General features: G+C 42.6%; 2 protein-coding genes across 11 annotated transcripts in view; both read left to right on the top strand.

The window, feature by feature from the left end:
* LOC148065653 (glutamate receptor 3-like) overlaps window positions 1–5,459 on the top strand; it is a 93,285-nt gene extending 87,826 nt beyond the window's left edge. The window contains exons 14-16 of one of the 8 annotated variants that reach the window (XR_015713335.1): window positions 242–356; window positions 3,621–3,735; window positions 4,616–4,761. Coding sequence is in view for 5 of the 8 variants with exons in the window: in XM_087807936.1 (XP_087664062.1) it covers window positions 3,621–3,996 (376 nt within the window). In the remaining 3 variants the exon portion in view is untranslated. The other 7 variants (XM_087807938.1, XM_087807937.1, XR_015713336.1 and 4 more) reach the window with 7 other exon arrangements.
* A 634-nt stretch (window positions 5,460–6,093) lies between these two features.
* Window positions 6,094–20,778, top strand: LOC148065652 (cohesin subunit SA-2-like). 3 transcript variants are annotated; one of them, XM_087806768.1, is made up of 34 exons: window positions 6,094–6,281; window positions 7,931–8,037; window positions 8,115–8,193; window positions 8,566–8,706; window positions 8,770–8,866; window positions 9,911–9,987; window positions 10,074–10,278; window positions 10,334–10,485; window positions 10,565–10,638; window positions 11,963–12,086; window positions 12,452–12,550; window positions 12,632–12,711; window positions 12,814–12,921; window positions 13,051–13,159; window positions 13,233–13,350; window positions 13,420–13,523; window positions 13,585–13,677; window positions 15,407–15,496; window positions 15,565–15,768; window positions 15,826–15,896; window positions 15,951–16,038; window positions 16,114–16,194; window positions 16,830–16,922; window positions 16,983–17,157; window positions 17,238–17,377; window positions 17,436–17,537; window positions 17,688–17,836; window positions 18,099–18,227; window positions 18,296–18,501; window positions 18,566–18,803; window positions 19,068–19,178; window positions 19,234–19,360; window positions 19,424–19,501; window positions 19,564–20,778. In XM_087806768.1, the coding sequence occupies exons 2-34, from the start codon at window positions 7,994–7,996 to the stop codon at window positions 19,585–19,587; spliced, it is 3,810 nt and encodes a 1,269-aa protein (XP_087662894.1). In that variant the 5' UTR covers window positions 6,094–6,281; window positions 7,931–7,993; the 3' UTR covers window positions 19,588–20,778. The 3 variants fall into 3 exon arrangements, with proteins under 3 accessions (XP_087662894.1, XP_087662895.1, XP_087662893.1); XM_087806769.1 differs by having other exon boundaries at window positions 19,068–19,142; window positions 19,424–20,778; XM_087806767.1 differs by having other exon boundaries at window positions 19,424–20,778.
* Window positions 20,779–20,922: the final 144 nt, after the last annotated feature.

The raw sequence follows: 20,922 nt of genomic DNA, 5'->3' as shown, positions 1-20,922 counted from the left end.
TCTCTCCCTCCCTCCTCTCTCTCTCTCTCTCTCTCCCCCTCTCATGACAGTGATGTCGCAGCATGCTGGACGTGGACAGTGAATGTTTCTCCACCTTCATCTCGAGACACTGAGCACCAGTGGGTCCAGTCTGTCTTCCGTTGCTCCCTCTCTCTCAACCATCCTCTCTGATCCTCACTGATCTATTAGATTTCTCACGGACCTGTCCCTCTTCTTACGAGCTATGTTTTATCGTTTCAAGAAGTGCTGTAAACCTGGCAGTGTTAAAACTCAATGAGCAAGGCCTCTTGGACAAATTGAAAAACAAATGGTGGTACGACAAGGGAGAGTGCGGCAGCGGCGGAGGTGACTCTAAGGTTAGCCTCTATGTCACCACAGTCGCTATCTTAGACGCGAGTAACCGGCAAGACTGGCTAGTAATGTACGTCCTGACCCGGATCAACAGAGAACCCTTGACTTGGCTAGTGCTGACGTAGATGATGCTAACTTAGCTAATGCTACTGTAGCTAGGGCTAGCATAGCTTATTCTAACTTAGCTAATGCTACTGTAGCTAAGGCCAGCGTAGCTTATTTTAACGTAGCTAATGCTAACATAGCTAGTGCTAGCGTAGCTAATGCTAACATAGCTTGTGCTAGCAGGACTAGAGTAGTTTTGGCGTGTGGCTCTGAAAGTCAGAATTCTTGCGTGTCTGGTTTTTAACGCCACACGCCAAAGTAACACGCGTGACCCTCGTAACACGCGTGACCCTCGTAACTCTTGGCACTCTCCGGCTCTGCCGCCCAGTCAGCTAGGGCAGCACGGGAAACAGCGTTGTCTTGAGGGGACGAAGCATCTGCAGGCAAACGTGAGAATTCTAATGAACCTCCGGTCCTCAGACCACCAGTGACGGGGCCTCGTTTGTGTGCCAGGACTTGAGTGAAGTATTTACACCACATGTACATACCTGTGAGTACAAGAACCACCTGGTGTGTGTACTTCATCTCACTGAAGACACACACTTTCCTCTTTTATCATCTAATATTACTTTTTACATCCTTAAATTAAAATATTGTTGATTCAACATCTTTATAAAACAACTACATAGAGTTTCAATGTTTATAATATTGTAAAATAAAACACAAAATGTATATTTTTTCTCTCATTAAAATATATATTTGTTAATATAATATAATAATATGACATATGTTTGATTGACATGTTTATTAAAGTAAATTACATTGTTTTAATATTTTTAATTTGACTATAATATAAAATGACTCAAAATCAAACGTATTTATTTGGAAGTTGATGTTTTTTAATAAATAAAGAACATGAAAAAGTTACTATGGTTAAAAAAATCCAAGATAAAGGAAAATCTTGTTTTTATTTTATTAATTTGTGAGAACATTTATTTCTCTTATTTATTTAATTCTTTTCCACAAAGCAAGAGATAAACGTGTCATTTTAAAAACGTTCATTTAAGATCCACGACTGAAGAATATCTTCAAACACGAAGAACATGTTCTCCAGACGCTTCGAATGAAAACTCATAAGATTCAACTCAAATCTCTGGGCCCCAGCGAACAAACGGGGCCCCTGCTCCTGCTCCGGCTCCTCGGGGTCACATGACCACAGCACGCCGGGCGCCATGGTCGCCGGGAGACGACGTCGGCGCCGCTGCTCGTGGTCATCCTCCTGAGTGAGCAGGAAGTGGATGCCAGCGTCAACGACGCCGTCGTCTCCGGGCGACCCTGAGCCTCGACGGACACAGAGGGTCTCGTCTCGTTCTGATGATGTCACGCTCAGAAACGCTCGCGTGGATGATTCAACACGTGCAAATATCTTGTATGTAAAAACCACTGCAGACAATCCTGACCTTCGCTCTTGACCTTGAGGGAGGTCACCTGTGTGAGTGTGATCCAGGTCACATGGTGGCGACCAACAGATGATGATGTTTGCTGATGACATAGTGATCTGCAGTGAGCGTAGAGAAGTGGAAGAAGAGAGTGCAGCCAGGGAGACAACTGTCAATCAAATATCAGAGAGTGAGAACGACAGGAAGGTCGAGGGTCGAGACATTATATATGATTTATATATGATCAAGGTCAACGTATGATTCCACGTCTGAAGGTCAGAGATAGAAGTTTGGTCAGAATCTACGTCTGCTTTAAAGCTGACATCAGAATTCATCTCAAGTGTGTGTGTGTGTGTGTGTGTTTACTTAAATAATGATTTCTAATCACACTTTAGTTGTCATGATTGTTGTTATTGTGTGTGTTTGTCATTTAGCTTCACACTGTGAGTGTGAAGCTGTTGTTTCCTCCATGTTAGCGCGGAGTCACGTGACAGCTGTGCGTCAATAACAGACAAACAGCACCATCTGCTGGTCACTTGTTAGCGCTGCATCTGCGGTTCACGCCTTTGGTTAAACAAATGTAAATATAGAGTAAATAATAACGATTGTAAATGTTGCCTCTAGTGTGTTGAAGTTTGATTTGTGTTGCATGTAAACACGTGAAACGTTCGTGACAAACTCCTCAGTGGTGGATACAATATATTTAACCACGATGTTGAATTATAAGCGTTTCTGACGTGAACTGACTTGAGATTATTCAGTTGTTTTAGACCAACAAGACTTTTAGTTTAGTTTAGTTTAGTGTTTTAGTTTAGTTTAGTTTAATGTTTTGGTTTAGTTTAGTGTTTTACTTTAGTTTAGTTTAGTTTAGTGTTTTCATAATCGATGTTAAAAGACAAAATGACAATAAAGGGCTGCACAATATATTTAAAATAAACATCTTGATGCGATAAATCTTTGAATGTTTTATTGATAAATGAAAAAAGTTTAAAAAAAACTAAATCTTACAACAAAGATCCAACGTTAGCTGTGATCATTAGCGCGGTGCTAAGCTAATATGCTAGCCGTATTATTGACATTCTGTACTTGAGTCAATGTTACTACTTTGAATAAAACAACGTTGACGTCGCTTCGATGCTAACTTGGTGTTGTCATCAAGTTGTGTAGCTCAGTGCTAAACTTAAACGTTAGCAAACTGGTTCTACATTGTTTTGGTATCAGAAGTAAAACGTTGTTCAAGTACTAATGACTTCAGGTAAAAACATCAGGACGGATGAGACACGTTTGTCATTTATTAGTAACAATGTAGCTTTAATGCTAATATAAGTGCGTATCTGTTAGCATTATCCTGACGTTAAGAGTAATTTAAGCTGCACATCTACTAGATCAAGTACTTGATGAAAGGAGCTCACATGCTTGTGTGATTGACGAGCCAGATATTGTGCGGCCCTGATCCTCATCTCTCGATTCTCCATTGGCACGAAGCGACCACTGACCGCTGCGAGGCCTCGGCTTCTGTGTCTGTCCAGTCGACGCGAGGGTTCCTGTTGGATCCTCCGCACACACCTGTCAATCAACCCTCGATCAGTGTGTGCCGGTTACTCGAGCGATAGACGTGGGGTCTGGCGAGCGAAGGCAGCCATGACAGTCACATGTTCATCGAGTGTCGCTTGTTGTGATGTCTCTGCCAGCACCGACTCTATCGCTCTGTTGTTTCTTGACGTGTAAAGTTGAATAGCATAAAATAACATGTTATGATGTTATTTATGTTATTTCCGGGTGAAGAACTCCTGTAAACCTCGCAGTATTGAAACTCAGTGAACAAGGCATCTTAGACAAGCTGAAAAACAAATGGTGGTACGATAAAGGTGAATGTGGAACCAAGGACTCGGGAAGTAAGGTCAGTCGCTGCAGGTCTCTACACACTGACTGCACACACACACACACACACACACACACACACACACACACACACACACACACACACACACTGTTTGAACTGGCAGCATGTTCACACACATCTTTGGAATTGAACCATTTCACTGCTGTTGTATCGTCCAAACCGTTATTGAAATTTCATTTATTGATGTTTTCTCCGTTCAAACGTGTTCTTCTGACAAACCTGCAGCGGAAACAAAAGAATCTGTCCTCGTGGTCGTGACACGCTTCAAACTGGGACCAAATCTGGGGTTTTAGTAGATTCTGAAAAGAAGGTCAAGGTCTGGATTTGTTTCTGTTCCAGAACTTTTGACTTGTAAACACAAACATGAAAACAGTTCATTCTGTAGATTACATTTTACACTTTACCTTCGGGACCAAATCAGAGGTTTAACAACCGTCTGGACATAAAAACGTTGGACGATTAACTCAGACGATCATAGACTAGTTCAGTCAAAGGTTTGGGGTTTTATCCAGTGAGGGGTCGGAGGTCGTGAGTTCCAGACTTGTGAGTCAGAGTCGAAGGTTCAGTGACAGTTGAACGTGTTGTTGATGTTTAAGACGAAACCAACATAAATAAATGTCTCCTGGTTTGGACTCGTACGGCAGCAAAATGGTTCAGTTCTCAGCAGAACTTTGACTGTACAAATACTGTTTGTCGGAGTTAAAGACTAGCTGAGCGATCCCAGCTACCCAGGGCTCTCCACCATAGACCTGTACGACCACGACCGCCTTCCTCTTAGACCGACACCAGACGTGCTAACGACAGCGTGCTAGCTTAGCGTCAGGATGTGTGTCGGCGCGGGTCGGAACCTTCTTGACGGTGGTCTCTGCCCCCCCAGGACAAGACAAGCGCTCTGAGCCTCAGCAACGTGGCCGGAGTCTTTTACATTCTGGTGGGGGGTCTGGGCCTGGCCATGACCGTGGCCTTGATCGAGTTCTGCTACAAGTCTCGGCAAGAAACCAAAAAACTCAAGCTGGCCAAGAACTCGCAGAACTTCAAGCCGGCGCCGCCCGCCAACAGCCAGAACTTCGCCACGTACCGCGAGGGCTACAACGTGTACGGGACGGAGGCCGTGAAGATCTGAAGGTACAAGGACCAGCTGAGGGGTCGACGCCGGAGTCATGGCTGTGTTTGTCGTTGCAGGACTCCACGTGACGGAACAAACGAGTCCAGGCGAGACCCGACGACCCGCCTGCGGACCCACGGGAGTCGCCTCTAGCAGTGCCTTACGAAGCGCCATCGAAAACCCACTTGAAAACTTCTGCTTCACAATTTCCGATGGTTTTTACTGGACGTTTTTTCAGAGAAGCCATGATTTGCTATCGACCTGCAGTATTTACCGAGTCATTTACCGACTCGTGTTGTGGTGAAACCTTCCGTTGGATCAGTGTTTAGTGAAGTACTTTCTTGTTTTACTAGTCTTTTGTTGAAGTGTAGATATTTAGGAGGGTTTCCATCATTTCTCAACTTAGTGCCGGTCGTAGTCGGACTCGCTCGCGTAGAACCGGAGACCGGCGTCAGTTTGACTCCACGAGCTGCTCAACTGTACAGACGATAGTTAAGTGTTTGTTCTCACAAACAAACTTGTTTAAAATGACGTGCATGTGACGGAGGTTCAAGATGAACGATTGATGTTTGAGTTCTTTGATTTCAGGAGAGGCTGCATGTGAAGACGTGTACAGAAGATTTTACTACATTTGCTTCCTAATAAAAAAGATGATTTTTATTAGATCTGTTTGTTTTTCTGCAGCAAATGTTCTTGTGACACGTGAACGACACACGTCAAGGCAGGATGGATGGAAATCTAAACGTACTTTCAATTAAATATACTGAAATTAAAGATTCCCAATAGATACGTGCAAAACATGACCAAGAAAATGCAAATATTTGTTAAATATCAAACGTCCAACACAGTTATATAAACATATTTGATGAAAACTAAGAAACAAATCTTTACAATAATGATGACATAATCTGAAACATTAGGAAATATTATATTAGTCTTAATGTCTGTCATACAAATGTATTAAATATCAAATATATTCATTCAAAATCTAAATATATAAGCTTTTTAAAAAACAACCTGTTACATTGACCCCAAGAGTTCATTTAAGTATCAAATATTCGACACTATGATGGTAAGTTTGTAAAAACGATGTGTAGTTTATGAAGATCGTGTTTGATTCTAGTCTCTCAAGAATAAAACGTTGATTTTGATGAAATGCGTGAAAAACAACTTTTTCTGTTTCACTGCAGCGTCGCTGTGAGGCTGCAGTACACGCGGCTGCCGACAGGTGGCAGGCCTGCACACGCAAAACAACAGTGTAGCCGCTAGCTGTGTTAGCACGAAGAGAAGCCGCAACGTTAGCCAACAAATACAACTTTTATTCACAACATCTGGATTATGACAGTCTGTGCATTAAATTCACACACGTTTTCTGATTTAAACCGCGCATAAAGTTTGGATTCGTGTTGTCCATTTCGCCTGTGATTTTTAAATCGAGGTAAGTTGTAAAATGGCGGATAGCTAACATGAAAAGACTGTCAGTGATTCCTCCTCGTTCCTCACTCGAGCACGCGAATGTCAAAGCTTTAGGACGCCGTGCGAGAGTCCGAGCAGTGGCAGCATTTTGAGGAGACAGACTTGTTGAGCGAACATGTTAACGGCGTGTTAGCATATGCAGCTAATGCTAATGCTAGTTTGCTAGTGTGACATTTTAAAAAGAGCATTAATAGTTGAAACGTTGTTGGATTTCAAGGCTGGAGTGAGAATGTTGTGGTTCGCTGAGGTCTGGAGATGTTCGGTCTTCAAAGGACAGCAAGACATGAGACACATCTGGAGTGTTTGTAGTTCGGAAGTAAACAAGTGTCAACACTTCACGTATGAAGAGAAACGAGTCAAAATCTGCTTTATTTAGTTTCTCTGATCAGATCTGCATCAAACTAACATCTGATCAACACTGTTGTCTCGTCAGGAAGCATCATTGATAACAAGCTTCGTATTTATATTGAAATAATGAGTCAGTATTGATACATGACAGGAAGTTTGGTGTAAAGGTTCTGCAGGTTTGTTGGGATGATGATGTTTGCAGATGATTTGGTGAGTTAGGAGGTTGAGAAGAAGTGGAAAAATGAAGGGATGAGCTGGAGTGAAAGAAGAAACAAGAGTTCATGTGTGAGTGAGAGGAAGACGGGATGAAGTCAGCTGAAGAAAAGATGGAACAAGTGGAGAAAAAGATGTCAGTCATGTTTGCTAACTAACTAGAGATCATCTCTAAAATAGCTTTTTACGCTCAAGTAGATGCATTTGGATTGATTTGATGTTCAAATGTTCAATTGGGTTTTGAAAAATGACTGCTGTGTGTAAGATTAATGATAAAGATATGTATATATATATATATATATATATATATATATATATAAATGTAACATTTTAGAGAAGTGTTGGAATTTAATATGTTTTCCGCAGGGAAATACAAACTTGTTTAATATGGACGGAGATGCAGGTTTGAGGCATCAGATCCTGGGTTAACATGTTCTGAGAATGTAGAGACATGTTTTTAAAGCTAATGCTGATGTTTATCTAAGATGTGTTTGCTGCAGGAGATACTAATTGATTTAAAATGTCTCTCTATTTGAATGGATTCTCTCTTGGATTTATCTGATTCATGCATTATTTAAAGCTGTTCCTTGATGTAAAATGTGTTTTTAAAGTGAAAGTAAAAGTCACAGTTCATTCTTTTTTTACTTTGGTGTATATTCTCGTAGTAAAAACACATTTGACAGACGACAAACTTCTCTGCGAAGTCGTCCGTTTCCTTCTTACCGGCGTAAACATGAAAATAACTCATAAATCAAAACATATGACTTTGTTTTGGAAGAACTCGTGAATGACAACCACTGGTCTCACCACAGGAACCGGTGTTTATCCTCAACAGTTAGTCAGGAAGACATGACTTCCTGACTAACTGTCGTGAAAACATGAGCTAAAATAAGATATTTAAAGAATTAATGCTAACTAGCTCATGCTAGTGCTGTCCTTGGATGTTGTAGAGACTTGCATGTGAGTCGTTGGTTTGTGAGACGCTTTAATCAATGTAAACACGACCAGAGATCTTCTGCACACACTGACCTCTTGCTTCTCTTGATGCAGGTCAAACCCTGTGGTCCAGGCTGACGAACACCTTCTGCATGAGGCCCCAACAATGTTAAAGAAATGATAGCGGCGCAGGATTTTCATTCAGATTTTCAGTTGCCTCAGTGAGTAAACTGTCCGTCTGTTCATGCTGCTATTAATCAATCCTGGCTCTCATTGATCTGATGTTCTTCCTGCACAGCGAGGCAGAATCCCAGTTGTCCTCTGATACTGATCATGAGGATCCAGATGGACGGATTTCAAGGACGGGCAGAAACATGGTGTGTTTTCTTTTATGGATTAATAAAATAAATACTAAAAGACTGTTTGATGAAGTTAGTTCCTGTGGTTCATCTCGAATGTTCCTCTGTCAGAGTCATTACTCCTCATCACTCCCTCCTGTGGCTCAAAATAACTTCACTGACACATTTTCGAATTTTATTTATTTCTGACATTCTTCCTGGGAAAGTGATGTCATTCCCAGATCTCTCTGCTCTTGACTCCCTTCATTATTGTCTTCACAAAAGAAACTGTAGCTCTGCTACATGTCTGTGGGATTCTGTTTAACTTGAGACTTTTAGAACTATTTTGTCTGTATGTCGGCGACTTTGATCGTTATCATCTGATTGTTGACTGACTCTCTCAAACCACAGGCAGCGAAGAAAGGAAAGAAGGCCGGCGGCGAGAAGAGCAGAGGATCCGCCAGAGGTTGGGTGAACGGGCACCACCAGGAGAACGGGAAAGAGAACATGAGCCTGTTCGAGGTGGTGAGGACGGGGAAGAGCGCCACACAGGTGTGTGTTCGAAGGTTCTCACGACACCAGAAACCATCAGTGGTGACGATCTTTCATTCCCAGGCGATCATCGACGACTGGATCGAGGCGTACAAACACGACAGAGATGCTGCTCTCTTGGACTTGATCAACTTCTTCATCCAGTGTTCTGGCTGTAAAGGTGCGAGTGTTTGTGGTTATTTTATGTCATTCTTTCATTCTGACCACAAACCATTCCCATGTTGTGTTTACAATGACGATGAAACTTTCTGATTAAAGACTGTGGCAATATAAAAGATTGAAAGTTTTAAATGTAGGCATGTGTTAGATGGTCTTTGGTAAGTTAAATAAATGAACTCTTATTATTATTATTTTTCTTATTATCTTATTTTTGCTGCAAACACAACACTGGAGATTAAAGAGACTTTCTCTAAAAGCTGCAAATTTTCAGACAATATTTGAGTCTTTCTTCCACAGAGATGCTTGTTGTTTTTCAAAAATATTATCGTCATTTCTTGATATTTAGGAGCTCAAGTCGGTTCAATCCATGTTTGTTTTGTTCACCGCAGCCTTTTTTTTACCACATTCTGATGATACCTCAGCCTCATTCACTCAGATCTGCAGACCAGGATCATGTTGCCTTAGACCAGGGGTAGGGAACCTGGTCCAAAAAGAGCCGCAGTGGGTGCAGGTTTTCGTTCCAACCATTCAAGAGGACACATTTTATCCAATCAGGTGTCTTAGGAGTGTAATCAGTTGATCGTCAGTCTGGTGTTGCTTGTTCAGCTGAAACCTCATTGGTTAAACTGTACATGCTTGATCGGTTGGAACAAAAACCTGCACCCACTGCGGCTCTTTCTGGACCAGGTTCCCTACCCCTGCCTTAGACCCTGGATCACATCGCACGTACCCCTTTGACCCTCTTACGAGGGGTGACCTCTTTGAAAGGGGTCTCACTTTGCCTTCCTGGGCTGTGGTGTACCAGACCTTGTCACCGAGCCTCAGACCCAGACCCAGGGAGAGGGAAACTATATTTCAGCTGGGTCTCTCTGATGAAGCTGCTGCCCCCGCGACCTGAACCTGGATAAAAAGGAAGGAAACAAAGACGTTGCAGTTCTCCATTGATTTTATTGATCTATTCTTTATTCAGATAGAAACAAAGTATACATGTGGTTTGAAGTTGTGATGGATGCAAAAACATAATCTCAAATGTTTGTGTCTGAAGGTGCTGTGAGTACAGAGATGTTCAGACAAATGCAGAACTCTGAGATCATCAGAAAAATGACGGAGGAGTTTCACGAGGTAACATGTCTCACAGTGACATCGTAACACTTGCAGTCTGAGATGAAGAAGAAAAACTCTGAACCAAATCTCGTCTGGTGAACCAGGACAGCGGCGACTACCCTCTGACCATGTCTGGGCCGCAGTGGAAGAAGTTCCGGATCAGCTTCTGCGACTTCATAGCAGTCCTGGTGCGACAGTGTCAATACAGCATCATCTACGACGAGTACATGATGGACATGGTCATCTCTCTGCTCACCGGACTGTCCGACTCTCAAGTGCGAGCGTTCAGACACACCAGCACGTTAGCAGGTCAGTGTTTGTTGGTCTCGGCGTGGTGTTCCCGTCTCACCGCTCTCGTCTCCAGCCATGAAGCTGATGACGGCTCTGGTCAACGTGGCCCTGAACCTGAGCATCAACATGGACAACACGCAGAGACAGTACGAGTCCGAGAGGAACAAAGTCGCTGCCAAAAGAGCGAACGACAGACTCGAGCTCCTCCTGCAGAAGCGTAAAGAGGTGAAGATTCAAGAGCTTCACACCAAGAACTGCGTTGATCTCGTGTTCATCGATTATTTACTTGTTTAATCTCTTTCAGCTGCAAGAAAATCAGGATGAAATTGAAAACATGATGAACGCCATTTTCAAAGGAGTGTTTGTTCACAGATACCGGTGAGTTCAACACATTGATCCGGTGGAACTAACAACATGTGCCTGAGAATATAAAACATACAGTAAAGGTTTTCAACACGAGAAAATATAAAAATATAGATGAGATTTTAAGAAAAGAAAGTTAGAAACAGGAAGTTAGATTTTTGTAAGGATTTCCTCAAAGGTGACAGAAGTGCATTTTGTAAAAGTCATGAATGAAGGAAAAGATGATGAATGACGACTGAGTCGATTCATTCTCATCGATGGCAGCAGGAGGTACAAGCTGACGACACATGAATATTTCAATGGCTGAGGAACTTATTAGGAGTCAAATCTTGTAAAGACGTGAACAGTTCATTCCTGAAGAGAACACGTTGCTTGGTTTGATGATTAAGTCATGTGATGCCAGCTGGGAAGTTCAAACACCACATCTGAGTTCTCTCTGTGAAGAGGTCCAGGAGGAAGGATGGAGATCAATTGTAAACTAGATTTCAGCAACGATAGTGAAGAATAATCAAAAGATAAATGAATGAAGCACCAGCTGGAAATCTGATGACTATTTTATAAGTGAATAAAGCACCAGTGCATGAAATATTGAGAGAGGAAGGGTTGAGATGATGCAGCTGTCCCAAAAAAATACACATTTATTATTCAGATTTCTTTTTTAAACTGAAGCCGTAACAGAAAAAAGCATTTGGAATAATAATGGTCAGACTATACGTTCATTACCAGAAATGTAAGAACGAAAGAGAATAATTTAGGTGCTTTTGGGCAAATACAATATATAATAACATGATTGAAGTGAAAAAAGTCGTAAATGAACGTGAGTGACAGTGAAGAGGTGAAGGTGCTAAGTGTATTATTATGGGATGTTCATGATCCTTACAGCAGATGATAGAATGACTAGAATTTAGTCCAACAAGACCAGACGGGCTGACTCGCATCAAGAAGAGTTATTTTATAGCGCCCCCTAGAGTATATTCCTTGCTAACACTCCAAGAAGCTGGTTATAGTTGTGAGGATTAGATTAGTGACTTGCTAGACATCTTGTTTATTTATTCTCCTTATTCATAGCTAATATGTCAAATGATATCTTTGTAAAGTTCATTTAAAGCTATTATTTCCTTGTTTTGATCCTTCTTCTGAAACATTTTGTTGTAAATCATTTCTTCCTTAAGGAAAGTGAACGAATGTTTATTTTAACTTTTATTTTTTCAAAGTAAATCCACAGCTGTGCCTCTGATGCTTGTGTGTTAAACATGTATGATTAAATCAACGTGTTCTTCTGCAGAGGTGTGCAGCACACATGAGCGTCATGTTTGGTCACGTGTTCTCTTGTGTGCAGGGATGCCATCGCTGAGATCAGAGCCATTTGTATCGAAGAAATAGGAGTTTGGATGAAGTTGTACAGCGACGCGTTCCTCAACGACAGCTACCTGAAGTACGTGGGCTGGACGATGCACGACAAGGTACGTTGACTTCAACTGCTTCACCAAACACACGTTAGACATAGATGTGGCCTGAAAATACATTGAAAATGATTGTACTTGAATCAAGAGCTGGAAATAAATGAGAGAAAGTTTCTTCTGTGTCGTTCAACCCTGACAGACTCATCAACCCAGTGTTTCTTATTGATTTAGTTTGTATGTGACTCTCTGGTCATAAAGATATATGTTCAAGGTGTAATTATATCAGAGAATCTTCTCAGACACTCAAAGTATTGACCAGTCGTTACTGCATTACTGTCACAGATTCGTTGAAGATTCTTTGTGTAAATTCATTCTTTTATTGTCACTGAAGTATATTCAGACGACTTCTGTTCTTCACTCCTCAGCAAGGCGAGGTGCGTCTGAAGTGTCTGACTGCACTTCAAGGTCTCTTCCATAACAGAGAACTTGGGACTCGTCTGGAGCTCTTCACGAGTCGCTTCAAGGTTTAACACATTTCATTGTATTTTCTGCTTTGTTTCATTTTAAATGTTTTTCCCAGACTTGAGACTTGTGTTTCATCTCAGGACAGAATCGTGTCCATGACTCTGGACAAAGAATACGACGTTGCAGTTCAAGCAATCAAACTCCTTACTCTTGTCTTGCAGTGAGTTTCTTTGATCGCTGGTTTGCTCTAATCCTGTGGAAAACCTAATGATTCATCAAACACGGTTTAATTCTTCAATTCAATTTCTTTTTTCTTCACCAGAGCCAGCGATGAAGTTCTGAGTGCAGAAGACTGCGAGAGCGTGTATCACCTGGTTTACTCGGCACATCGACCCATCGCTGTTTCAGCAGGAGAATTTCTCTTTAAAAAGTAAGTTATAAAACATGCTTAAGCACGGATACTATCGTACTGTATTAACTGGTGCTGTAGTCGTGATCGTAGGTGTTTGTGTCACTCGTGACGGTCCAGGTGTTGAACTCATGGTTGGTTTCCCTGCAGACTGTTCAGTCATCGAGGTGCCGATGAGGACGGGTTACCCAGGAGGGGTCGACAGAGTCTCAATGGAAACCTTATCAAAACTACCGTCTTCTTCTTCTTGGAGAGCGAGGTGCAGTGAAAGTCATTTATTCACGATGACATCTTGAAAACCGTTGAAACACCTTCATGATTTCTTGTCACAGCTACATGAACACGCAGCCTACTTGGTGGACAGTCTGTGGGACTGTGGCTCAGAGCTGTTGAAGGACTGGGAGACCATGATAAGTCTGCTTCTGGATGAACCTGCATCAGGAGAGGAAGGTACGGCTCAGAGTTCTGTGACGACCTCTACATTCAGAAGCTCATTTCTCTCACGTTGAATGTGTTCAGCTCTAAGTGATCGTCAGGAGACGGCTCTGGTCGAGATCATGCTCTGTGCGATTCGCCAGGCGTGTGAGAGTCACCCTCCTGTAGGCAGAAGCACAGGCAAGAGGGTGAGCAACACTTTCACTTGTGTGAATCCAACAGGTGTTTTAATTTCCTTCTGTTTCACAGGTTCTCACTGCGAAGGAGAGGAAGACGCAGCTGGACGATCGAACGAGGATCACAGAGACATTCACTGTTGCGTTGCCGCTGTTGCTGGCGAAGGTGACTCTTTAACTTGTAACATTTTTAAATGAAGATATTAGTTGGTAGACCTTCACATTCAAGAACGGCTCAGTTAGATGAGGAATTCTTAATAAAAATGTGAGTTTTATTCCGTCGCAGGTTTATCTTACGATGTTGTTAATTAGTTGATTTAAAGTGGGTAAGTAAGACATTTTTATTTATATAGCGCTTTTCCAGACCAGGGTCACAAAGCGCTTAAACAATCAAAACAATATTAATAAAGTATATATTTTAAAGGTCAAGATAAAACTGAGAACAACACAGGAGTTCCAGAAAATCAAGGAAAAGTCTGAACAAATAAAAACGTCTTAAGATGTTTCTTGAAGGAGTCAGTAGATCATCAAACACAGATGTTTCTTGAAGGAGTCAGTAGATCATCAAACACAGAGATGTTTCTTGAAGGAGTCAGTAGATCATCAAACACAGATGTTTCTTGAAGGAGTCAGTAGATCATCAAACACAGATGTTTCTTGAAGGAGTCAGTAGATCATCAAACACAGATGTTTCTTGAAGGAGTCAGTAGATCATCAAACACAGATGTTTCTTGAAGGAGTCAGTAGATCATCAAACACACATGTTTCTTGAAGGAGTCAGTAGATCATCAAACACAGATGTTTCTTGAAGGAGTCAGTAGATCATCAAACACAGATGTTTCTTGAAGGAGTCAGTAGATCATCAAACACAGATGTTTCTTGAAGGAGTCAGTAGATCATCAAACACACATGTTTCTTGAAGGAGTCAGTAGATCATCAAACACAGATGTTTCTTGAAGGAGTCAGTAGATCATCAAACACAGATGTTTCTTGAAGGAGTCAGTAGATCATCAAACACACATGTTTCTTGAAGGAGTCAGTAGATCATCAAACACACATGTTTCTTGAAGGAGTCAGTAGATCATCAAACACAGATGTTTCTTGAAGGAGTCAGTAGATCATCAAACACAGATGTTTCTTGAAGGAGTCAGTAGATCATCAAACACAGATGTTTCTTGAAGGAGTCAGTAGATCATCAAACACAGATATTTCTTGAAGGAGTCAGTAGATCATCAAACACAGATGTTTCTTGAAGGAGTCAGTAGATCATCAAACACAGAGATGTTTCTTGAAGGAGTCAGTAGATCATCAAACACAGATGTTTCTTGAAGGAGTCAGTAGATCATCAAACACAGATATTTCTTGAAGGAGTCAGTAGATCATCAAACACAGATGTTTCTTGAAGGAGTCAGTAGATCATCAAACACAGATATTTCTTGAAGGAGTCAGTAGATCATCAAACACAGATGTTTCTTGAAGGAGTCAGTAGATCATCAAGCGCAAACAGAGAGAAGATCGTTCCAAAGCTTAGGAGCAACAGTCTGGAAGGATTTCTCTCCTCTGGTCCTGAACCGTGTGCGTGGAACCATAAGTAGATTCTGATCCACAGACCTCAGAGCCCGAGCTGGGGTGTAAGTCTGGATCAGATCACTGATGGAAGGTCTGACCATGAATAGATCTGAAAGTAAGAACCAGAATTTAAAATGATCCTGAAAGAAACTGGAAGCCAGTGAAGAGTTTGAAGGAGAAATGTGAGTTCTTCTACTAGAGCAGCTCAGAATTCTGGCTGCAGAGTTTAGTATGAACTGCAGGCGAGACATCACCGTTTCCACAGCAACAACTGTCACAATGTGCTGCATCAACAGTGGTTAAGATTCATTGTCTTTCCTGCTCAGTACTGTGTGGACATCGACAAGGTGACCAACCTGCTGCAGATACCGAAGTACTTTGACCTGGACATCTACACGACTGGACGGCTGGAGAAGGTTTGTTGATTGAACACTTTTCTTAGTGTAACATGTGACAATGAAGCGTGTTTTTTTGAACGGTGCAGCATCTGGACGTGTTGCTGAAACAAATGAGTGAGGTGGTGGACAAACACACTGACCCCGAGGTCCTGGAGGCGTGCTCCACCACCTACCACTACCTCTGCAACGAAGAGTACACCATCTACAACCGCGTGGACATCGCCTGCTCGCAGCTGCTGGACGAGCTTGTGGATAAGTTCAATCGTCTCCTCGAAGACTTCCTGTCGGAGGTGAGCAGCGATCTTCATCCGGTCGTTTTCTTGCTTCTAAAATCTCCTCACGTCCAGGTTGAGGAACCCGACGAAGACGATGGTTACCAGGTTCTGTCCACGTTGAAGAAGATCACAGCTTTTCACAAGTAAGAAAACACTTCCATGTTCCGTCAGAAACTCACCGTTGTCTCCTGTGGCAGCGCTCACGACCTCTCCAAGTGGGATTTGTTCGGCAGCAACTACAGGCTTCTGAACACGGGCCTTCAGAACGGAGACATGCCGGAGCAGGTCTGGCAGGTTCCTCTTTGAAATCCATCGATTTGTCACGTGTGATTGATTCAACTTTTCTTTGTCTTCATGCAGATCGTGATTCATTCCATGCAGTGCACGCATTACATCGTCCTGTGGCATCTGGCCAAGGTTTCAGACGGAGCTTCAGTAAAGGTTGGACACGAGTCTTTACACCAGGGTCTCCAACGGGTCCTCAAAGGGCAGCAGCTCATTGGTTCAACTGTACATCAGTTGGAACTAAAGCCTGCACCACTGCTGCCCCTTGAGGACCCGTTAGAGACCCTTGATTTAAACTTATCATCACAATCTCTGCTTTAACTTGAAGATACTTATGCTCCATTCTGATGGTTGTTCTTCAGCAAGTGTTGGATTGAATGAAACGTCTTCATGTCAGTGTTCTTGTTGTGTATTGTGATTTACAGAACGGATGAAAGTAATTCTCGTAATTTACCAAGAAATACAGCAAAAGATCTTCCTACAAATGCTTATCCTGCCCTTTTGAATACTTTTTATTCAGTGGAACCTTCAACAAACGGATCAAATAAGTCATTTAATTCACTTCAACATCAACTACAATTAAATCTGTTGAGGCTGCACATCGACAAGTTCAACACAGACCTGGAAAACTTAAGATATTTCATTTATTTAATTTGTTTTATTCTATACTGTTGTATTGTTTACAACACATTAACGTGTTTTGATTGTGATTCTAAGGTTTATTTATCCCAGCATGTCCTTCTCTGTGCCTGTGTTTAAAACATGCTGACCTCGTTTAAATCTCTTCTCAGGGCGACATGGTGACATTAAGGAAGCAAATGAGAGCTTTCGTCCTGATGTGTCAGCGATACCTCAACAGTGTCAACACGGCCGTCAAAGAGCAGGCAAGGCTTGTATCTGTGTTCATGATGAACATGAAGATCTGACCGCTGTGTTCCTTCCAGGCCTTCACCATCCTGTGTGATCTGCTGCTGATCTTCAGTCACCAAATCATGTCGTCGGGCCGCGAGCAGCTGGAGCCTCTGGTCTTCACGCCGGACTCTCTGCTGCAGGTCGAGCTGCTCAACTTCATCCTGGATCAGGTCTTCGTCGATCAGGACGATGACAACAGCAGCTCAGGTGAAGTTACTTCTTGACTCGTTACCCGGTTCACCCTCTGCTCTCGTCGAGTCATCGTTGTTGTGCGTGTCATGCTGCAGACGGCCAGCAGGACGACGAGGCCCTCAAAATCGAAGCGCTGCATAAGAGAAGAAACCTCCTCGCGGCGTATTGTAAACTGATCGTTTACAATATTGTGGAGATGAGTTCTGGGGCCGACGTATTCAAGCAGTACATGAGGGTGAGTGGAGGTCCGTCAGAGAGACGTAGAGCCGAGTAACGTCTCTCTTTTCCTTCAGTTTTACAACGACTACGGAGACATAATCAAGGAGACCATGAGTAAAACGAGACAGATCGACAAAGTTCAATGTGCGAACACGCTGGGATTGAGTCTGCAAAAGGTACGATTCTGAACTTTGACATTCATGGAAGATTGAAAAGGTCATGCAAGGTCATGGCTTCTCTGGATTCACTTCCATTAAATCAAGAACGATCAAGAAAACGTGTTGATTTTTCTTTGAATAAAACAAACAAACGTTTCTCTTTCTCAGCTCTTTAACGACATGTTGTCTGAACTTGGCTTCAATATCGACCGATCGTCTTCAGCGTTCTGCGGTATAAAAGAACTCGCTCGCCGCTTCTCGTTGACCTTCGGCCTGGATCAGATGAAGACCAGAGAGGCCATTGCAATGTTACACAAGTGAGACGAATATATCAATATTTCAATATGTCTTTATTTAATTTCAATACATTTAAATCTCATCAGTTTACAGTCAGTTTTTGAACCATTTAGTCATTTATGAATGCATTTGTTCATTTGTGTCACATGAACATTCATAGATTGATCGATTTTATTCATTATCTGTGTCATGTGATCATTTATTAATGATATTTTATTTAAGTGTCATGTTTTCGAATTTTCTGTCATATTATCAACGGCTCCATCTTTGGTTTCTCTTCAGGGATGGAATAGAGTTTGCGTTCAAGGAGCCCAGTCCTCACGGTGAGGGGGGTCCTCCTCTGAATCTGGCCTTCTTGGACGTCCTGAGCGAGTTTTCCAGCAAACTGATGCGTCAGGACAAGAGGACCGTGTGAGTTTCCCAACGATGTGATCTTCTTATCATCCGACACGTGCTGACGGTCGACCTTCTCTCTCCAGCCACGTGTACCTGGAGCGCTTCATGACGCTCCAGATGGCTCTCCAGAGAGACGACTGCTGGCTGCCACTCATCTCTTACAGGAACTCGCTGCAGGCCGGGGCGGACGACGACACCATGTCCGTGATCAGTGGGATGAGCAGTCGAGGGTCCGTCAGGAGCAGGAAGGTCAAGCCGGTCGCGGTTAGCAAGAGGAAGTTACCGGAAGGTTGGTCTGAAGTGGCAGAAACGAGGGTCATTCAGCGACGCTCACCGCAGACGCTTTCCAACAGGAGACGAGACGAGCTGCAGCAGCAATGACTCCTACTGGCTGAACCGCGAGCAGAACGTGCAGACCCCCGTGATGATGCCCTCGCCGCACCTCACGTCCACCGTCCTCAAGGAGCCCAAGAAGATGCGGCCGGAAGACGGCTACGCTGCAGCGTACGGCGTCGCAGCAGAGCAGCACTCGTACCAGCCGGTGGCGTCGCCGCAGCAGCAGCACCTTCACCAGGCGGCCCTCGACTACAAGTACAGCCTCCATCTGTGGCCCCGTCACTGTTCTGTGTGGCCCTCATGAGATGTCATGTCTCTACAGTAGAACGATGTCAAATGAAGTATTCACTTCATATCGGTCTTGAGTTTTTCAAGTTTTTCTATTATATCGGTTTAATGTTTATACCGTTTTTACATTCTTTAGTTCAGCTTGACGGCCCCTGACAACAGTTTCAATGTGGCCCCTCGTTACATTGTATCGCCCCCCCCCTGACCGGAACCATTGTGTCTCCCGAGCAGCACTCAGGTGACCTGGATGTTGACCCAGAGGCAGCAGGCGGAGGCTCGTCAGCAGCAGGAGCGAGTCAACATGCAGTACGTGAAGATGAGGAACCACATGGCACAGACCATGTAAGAGACTTTGATGGTAACTCACTGAACACGTGTGACATCTGTGGCTTCTCAGTCGCAGAGGCTCCGGGTTGATGGAGGACGACGAGGAGCCCATCGTGGAGGACGTGATGATGTCATCGGAGGACCGCTTGGAGGACATCAACGACGGCATGGACTTCAGCACGATGGACATTGACCTGGTAATGAAGTTCTTCTAGACTAGTTTAGGATCAGAAGTCTCTGACCGAGCTGCTGTTTTTCAGCCGACGTCCAAGACCCGCAGAGAGAGATCGGAGCTGAAGACGGACTACTACGATTCCTCGTCCATGATGGACGACTCGGTAGATTCTCTCCCGCTGATGTTTCACTGACATCGTGTTCAAACTCCTTATGTGTGTTTCAGGTAATTAACGCCTCAATGTTTTGAACCTTTGCGGACACTGATCGGTTTTCGTGACCGTTTTAATTCCTGAGAACAATCGAAGGAGCTCGTTGTATGGACAGCAGAACCACTACTGGTGAGAACTCAGACATGCTGTATATGTTGAGGCTTAGAACCCAATATATCAACTACTGTACGTCTGTAAATACTTAAGAAAGAATTACCACAATATCTTGAAACTCCTGCAAAATACTCAAGAGTTTTGTTTTCAGATGAACAGTTTTCTTCCTCCATGTGTATTTTTAACCAGAACTAGTTTGTTCGTAGACTTTTCTATCGACTGCATTAAACTCAGACGGTGCCATATATTTTTGTGTTGAGCTGCTGACCTTTTAGACTCGAGCACCGCATGAAGCCATATGTTACTTAGTAATGACCCTGTGATCGTCTCTTCCCACCAACTCTTTCTTACCGTGTGTTCTTAGATCTTAACGGTTTCTTATCATGTGTTTTTATACTGTAGAGAAGTTCATAGCAACGTTTGAAGACAATCAACTTTTTTATTGGTCTTTTATGGATTGAACTGGTCCTGGTGTCGCTAGAGATAGAGATGTTTGTCCTTCACTCTGCCTCCGTCTCGTGTTTACGTCTCCTGTAAATATTTTATACTGTGAACATTTACATTGTGTTGCTCAAGAATAGACATTAAATGTTACCTCTTTTATTACTATTATATTTCTCTAATATATAGCATCATAATACTGGATCTATGAGACACATTTAGAAATAAAATGATTATTTACGGTTTGAAATGTACAGAGCTTTTTGTAGAAGAGTCACTTTTACAAATACAATTGTGCTGAATCATATATACACTAACTTAGAACTAGTCATATGTTATGGAATTAGAGTTATAAACATTTATAATATATATATTGTTATATTTGCAGTTTATGGTTGCTTGAGATTTGAATAAAAATGTAAAAATCTATTTATAAGCTTCGATCTTAAACCACCACTTTGAAATAATGTGTCGTTTGATCATCTAAAGTGTGACAGTGTTTGTTTTTCTGACGCTTGTTTGTCGGTGAACGTTTCATGCATTTCCATCGAGGAATAAATGTATTTTCTGTAAATGATTATTAAACAACCTTTTTCCAGTCGTCCATTTTACTGCTGAAAGTCTGTACGTTCACATGTTTTTGAGTATTTATGCACATTAAAGTTTTTATTCTTCTTTGACTTTTGTTTCTTGGATGTGATTCTCATCAAACCTTTAGATCGTTTCCTCCTGTTAACGTTTTCAGCCGCAGCTGCTTGACATCCTGTCGTGGATCAAAGACGCGTCATAGAAACTACGTATAAAACCACCTCGTCCAG

Source organism: Callionymus lyra, chromosome 14, assembly GCF_982586985.1.
Source record: "Callionymus lyra chromosome 14, fCalLyr1.hap1.1, whole genome shotgun sequence".
Taxonomy (NCBI): domain Eukaryota; kingdom Metazoa; phylum Chordata; class Actinopteri; order Syngnathiformes; family Callionymidae; genus Callionymus; species Callionymus lyra.
This window is presented reverse-complemented; position numbering and strand designations above follow the sequence as displayed.

Coding starts and splice junctions, on each gene's coding strand:
- LOC148065652 (XM_087806767.1), top strand. CDS start 7,994: ATGATAGCGGCGCAGGATTTTCATTCAGATTTTCAGTTGCCTCA. Junction 10,486..10,564: donor TCCTGCAGAAGCGTAAAGAG/GTGAAGATTCAA, acceptor AATCTCTTTCAG/CTGCAAGAAAATCAGGATGA. Junction 18,804..19,067: donor CAGGCGGCCCTCGACTACAA/GTACAGCCTCCA, acceptor TCTCCCGAGCAG/CACTCAGGTGACCTGGATGT.